We start from the raw sequence: 5445 nt of genomic DNA, 5'->3' as shown, positions 1-5445 counted from the left end.
TTGTTTTTTTTATATTTTCGTGTGAGTTTTTCAAGTGTGAAGAACCTTGGTAAATATTATGATCTTGAATGTTATTTGGCAGAGAGAAAAGTGAATTGGACAAGTGATATTGAATATGAAAGTTAGATAGACGTGAGAGAGTGAGAGTATTATTAGGCTTAGGAGTCTTGTTTAGGACTTAGTCAAATAAGGTTTTATTAATTGATTATAAATCTAATTTACCTTTTATTTTAAATCAAATAATACACAATATTATTAGTTAATTACATTAATTTTCCAACATAATTTAAAACAAATTTAATTAATTGCTTCCATCTAGGTTCGAACCCTAGTGGAGCAAAACTTTACTCTAAGAGCCAATTTTCGGCCCTCTCTCCCAAAAATACCCCTCTACCTCAATAATTAAGTAATTAATTATATATTTAGGGTAAATAAATACTACCCTTACATAGAAAAAGACTATTTTACTCCTAGACCCTCCAAATATAAGATTTTCCCTTTTTGAGTCCGATAAAGACTCATCTGAGTAAATTTTCATATTTGGGAGCCTTCAATTGCTGGACCCAACCTTTCTTATCTCAACTAACTCCCCAAGTTAGTTCACTTGGCTGTTGTAACGGTTTAGAGGTCAGGTTCTACGCGCATCAATCCGTGTGAACCCAGTCTAATCGTAGGCATTGTAGACACATCCAGAATTATTTAGCATAGCCATTTTTAGCGTTGTTACATTATCCCCCACTTAATAACATTCTCACCCAAATGACACAACTAAAAATTTCATGTAATGCCAGTCAGATCATAACATAGTTACTATACAATAATTAAGATATAGCAACAAAGAATGGAGAGATAAGGAAACTTTGACTTAAGAGTTGGAAGTCTAACGTGAAGAGCTAAAAAGACAGGGGTAGCGGGATCGCATATCGGCCTCGGCTTCCCACGTAGCACCGTTTATAAGATGATTCCTCCACAATACCTTCTCTGTGGCAATCTCTTTTTTCCTTAGCCGCTTGACCTGCCTGCCTAAAATCTCAACAGGTACCTCATCATAGGACAAATTTTCATCAACCCCCAAACCTTTAATAGGTAGAATCGATGTTGGATTGCCTAGGAATTTCTTTAACATAGAGACATGAAAGACTGGATGAACAGAAGATAGTTCTGCAGGCAATGCCAACTCATAGGCCACATCTCCCACACGCTGCAGGATCTCATATGGCCGAACATACCTTAAACTCAATTTCCCCTTCTTGCAAAACCTCATCACTCCCTTCATAAATGATATCTTAAAATAGACCTAGTCACCAAAATCAAACCCTAAGGGACGTTTTTTGTTGTCCTCATATGACTTCCGCCGACTATAAACAGTAGCCAACTTGTCTTTAATCATCCTAACCTTTTCTAAAGCCTCATGAATGATCTCTAGACTTAAAATGGACGAATCTCCATCCTCAAACCACCAAACTGGAGACATACACCTCCTACCGTACAGTACTTCAAATGGTTCCATCCCAATGCTGGAGTGATAGCTATTATTATAAGAAAACTCTATCAAAGGCAGATGGCAGTCCCAACTACCATTGAAGTCAATCACACATGCCCTCATCATGTCCTCTAATGTATGAATGATGTGTCTGCCTTCCCATCAGTCTAAGGATGAAAGGCAGTATTAAGCTTCACCTCTGCCTAAGCTCTTCTTGAAGGATCTCCATAAATGTGTAGTGCACTGAGCTTCTCTATCTGGAATGATAGATAAAGGAATACCATGCCATCTTATCAATGTAGAGTTTTGCATAATCCTCGGCTCTGTTAGTAGACTTCACAGGGATAATATGGGCAAACTTAGTCATCCTGTCCACAATAAGCCATATGGAGTCATATTGTCTCCTAGTCTTCAGAAGACCAACCACAAAGTCAATATTAATGGCCTCCAATTCCAAGTCGAAACGTCAATAATCTTAGTATGACCTCCAATCATAAGATGTTCTTCCTTAATCCTTTTACAATTAGGACACTCACCCACATAATTTGCAATATCATTCTTCATTCCATCCCATCAATAGATCTGTTTAAGATCATGATACATCTTGGTGGAAGTTGGATCTACGGAGTATGTGGAACCATGGGTCTCTATAATGATCTTGGTCCACTAATCATCTATATGTTGTACACAAAGCCTATCATGGTACCTAAGTATGTCGTTACCTCCCAAAGCAAAAGACTCATTCATCTTAACCAAAAGTGCTTCCTCATCTCTATCAAGATCAGGATGATGACCCTTCTTGACTTCTACTACTAAGGATGATTCTGAACTAGGATTAAATGAAGCACCCCCACTATTAGAGTAAAATAACCGTACACCCAATCTGGACAGTCTATATATATCTTTCACCAACTCCTTCTTCCCATCCTTAATGTGGGCTATACTTCCCATGCTCATCATACACAAAGAATCACATACATTATTATCTTTACCTGGATGGTAGTGTACATTCATTTCATAGTTTGTCAACAGCGCAGATTCAACTCTCTATGTGTGAACATGTACTTGAGACTCTTGTGGTTTGTGAACACATCCACATGCACCCCATACAAGTAGTGCCTCCACAGCTTCAGTGCAAACACCATAGATGCCAACTCCAGGTCATGAGTGGGATAATTCTTCTTATGAACCTTAAACTTTCTTGATTCATAAGTTATCACCTTACCACCCTGCATAAGAACACAACCAAAACCAACCCCAGATGCATCACAATAGACAGTGTAGTTCTCACCACACTTAGGCAAAGTAAGCACCGGGGCTGAACTGAGTCTCTCCTTGAGATCATGGAAACTCTTCTCACAAGATATCATTAATTTAAACTTGGCTTTATTCTTAGTCAAATCTGTTAGTGATGCAGCAACGGAATACGAACCTGCGGTAGTAACCGTCCAATCCCAAGAAGCTAAGGATATATGAGGGAGTAAGATGTTTTTGCCAGTTCTTAACAACCTTATTCTTCCTAGGATCTATCTCCACATATTTGTTAGAGGCAACATGACCTAGGAAGGTCAGTGATATAAGACAGAATTCACACTTGCTTAATTTGGCATACAATTGATGTTGTCTAAGTACATGCAAGGCTAGTCCCAAATGTTTTTCAATGCTCTTCCTTGGTCTTAAAGTAGATGAGAATGTTATCAATGAATACTATGATGAAAGAGTCAAGGTATTCACGGAAGACTCTATCCATGAGATCCATAAATGCAGCAGGTGCATTAGTGAGACCAAATGACATAACTAGAAAATTGTAATGACCATAATGGGTATGATAGTCTGTCTTTGGAACATCTTAATCCCTAACCCTAAGCTCATTGTACCCTGAATGAAGATAAATATTCGAGGAGAAACTAGACCATTGGAGTTTGTCGCACAAGTAATCTATTCGAGAAAGAGGATATTTATTCTTGATAGTGACTTTGTTGATCTACTAATAATCTATACACCTTCTAAGATTTCCATCTTTCTTTTTCACAAACAACAATGTATCTCTTAACTGTGGGCTTGGAATCCCTATCATAGCGACCCTTGAATGAACTTGACTCCCCTTGGTTGGAGAGTCCCTTGTTAAACCTGGGCTTATCCCTGATTTTAGTACTACTCTTTATTGAAAAAATCTTCTCATCTTTCCTTGACCTATTCTATGCGCTAGTACGCTTCCTCTTTCTATTTTCCTCCACTTGTTGGACACAGACCATAACCCTGGAAAAGTCCATGATCCCATGCAGCATAGCTTCCCTACGCTCCTCCTTGAGATTCTCAGCAATCTAAGATCTAGTGTAAATGAGAGGATTCATCCTCGTGAAGTCCCTTAACTTGTTCTTGTTGGGAACCCCTTGTTGCTCTGCCAGGGATATCATAGCCTGAGCTTGTAAGGTGATGGCTTGGGCCATTTGTACCAGCGTTGTCCTTACTTCTCCATCTGTGAACCCAGTTGGGTTAACAAGCATCTCCATTCTAGTAGCTCGAGTCTAGAGAGGAACTTGATTTACCCCAACGTCTGCTCCTCCAATCTCTCCGCCTGCATTTCTCCTCGTACTCATCATTCTGAATCTCAAGAGTTGATGATACATACTCTCTTATAACCAAGAAATCGGACATTGTAGAAGTACGATAAGATCAGAATAAGGGAATTTTCCTACGGATCATACAATCTCTAAATCACGATAGTGGTGCACTTCACTAGCAGGAATGAAAAACTTCTCAATGTGTTTGATGTGAACTTATTTTCCTCAGAACTTAACCTAGTGCTCTTATACCAACATTGTCACGATCGGAATCTACACACCAGATGAAACCGGTGTCATTGACGTCTCAGAGGTCGCAGACAATCCTACATACGTCATTCTTACTTTATCTAGGTTAATTTTTTGCAGAAATTTGAAATTTTTGTTTTATTATTTCATTCTAAACATCTTAAACTTAAAATCAAAGGATTTCACAAATGAACCATCTAATATAGAGATAATCAAATGAAAGAATCAGTTCATAATTCTATTAAACGTATTTTTGCAAAAACGACACCAATACAAAGTTTGAGCAAAAGTGGAAAGAAACACTAGTTGAACATGCTCCACTAGCTATTGCCTACATATAAGATAGATAAAAATGGTAGACATCCTCGAAAGCATGAGTGCCTACAAAATACGGATGAAAAGCTCCATGTACGGATAGCTGCAATGTCAACCTGTAATCTCTAGCGTCCACCTGTGTCAGGACCTAAAATTGTAGAATCGTATGGGATTAGGACACACTTTTACTAAGTATGGGTATATGCAAGCATAGACCAAGGACATGCATGAGTAAGAACAACTCTTTCTTAACAACATGATTATGGAAAGTCAAGCCTGTAGCCTTACCAAAATGGGATTAGGAAACTTAGTGAGCTTTCTAAATTTTGATTAAGAAAGTTATGCCATGAGAGTAACATGCATCTTCATACTTATCATATTGCACACAACATATAACATATTACACATAGCACATAACATATTTCATTGCACATATCATCTTTCATATCATTCATTCATATGCGATGAGACCTTGGAATCATTGACTTGACATTAAGACTTCCCAAAATGAGGGCTCCACATATGTGACCTCAACTAGGGAGCCTTTTTTAGCAAACAAAGGGTCTTCTTCATTCATTCATATTTACTTTATTTCATTTCTTTCATAGGCTAGTATAAACACCACCTATGCCTTGGATGTAATTTATGACTTTCATCGGGTTCGCTGTGCAATGATCAAGAATTACCTAGTGTCATTACTTAAGTCTAGCTCACATCTTGATCGTCCTATCGTAACACCTTTGGTATGATTCATTTCATTATGTGCATCTTTTGAGGCTGGCCTCATTCATTCATTGGAAACATTAACTTTAACTAACATAGATCATTTGAGCA

The 5445-nt window shown here is 38.0% G+C and overlaps 1 protein-coding gene across 1 annotated transcript; it reads right to left on the bottom strand.

Moving 5' to 3' along the window:
• Positions 1 to 880: 880 nt before the first annotated feature.
• LOC138337832 (uncharacterized) lies at positions 881 to 2434 on the bottom strand. Its single transcript, XM_069288263.1, has 4 exons — positions 2190 to 2434; positions 1765 to 1851; positions 1397 to 1529; positions 881 to 1270 (listed from the first exon to the last, which is right to left on the bottom strand). The coding sequence occupies exons 1-4, from the start codon at positions 2432 to 2434 to the stop codon at positions 881 to 883; spliced, it is 855 nt and encodes a 284-aa protein (XP_069144364.1).
• Positions 2435 to 5445: the final 3011 nt, after the last annotated feature.

This window comes from Solanum lycopersicum, chromosome 8 (genome assembly GCF_036512215.1).
Source record: "Solanum lycopersicum chromosome 8, SLM_r2.1".
Classification (NCBI taxonomy): Eukaryota; Viridiplantae; Streptophyta; class Magnoliopsida; order Solanales; family Solanaceae; genus Solanum; species Solanum lycopersicum.
Note: the sequence above shows the minus strand (reverse complement) of the source record. Positions and strands in the feature narration are given on the sequence as shown.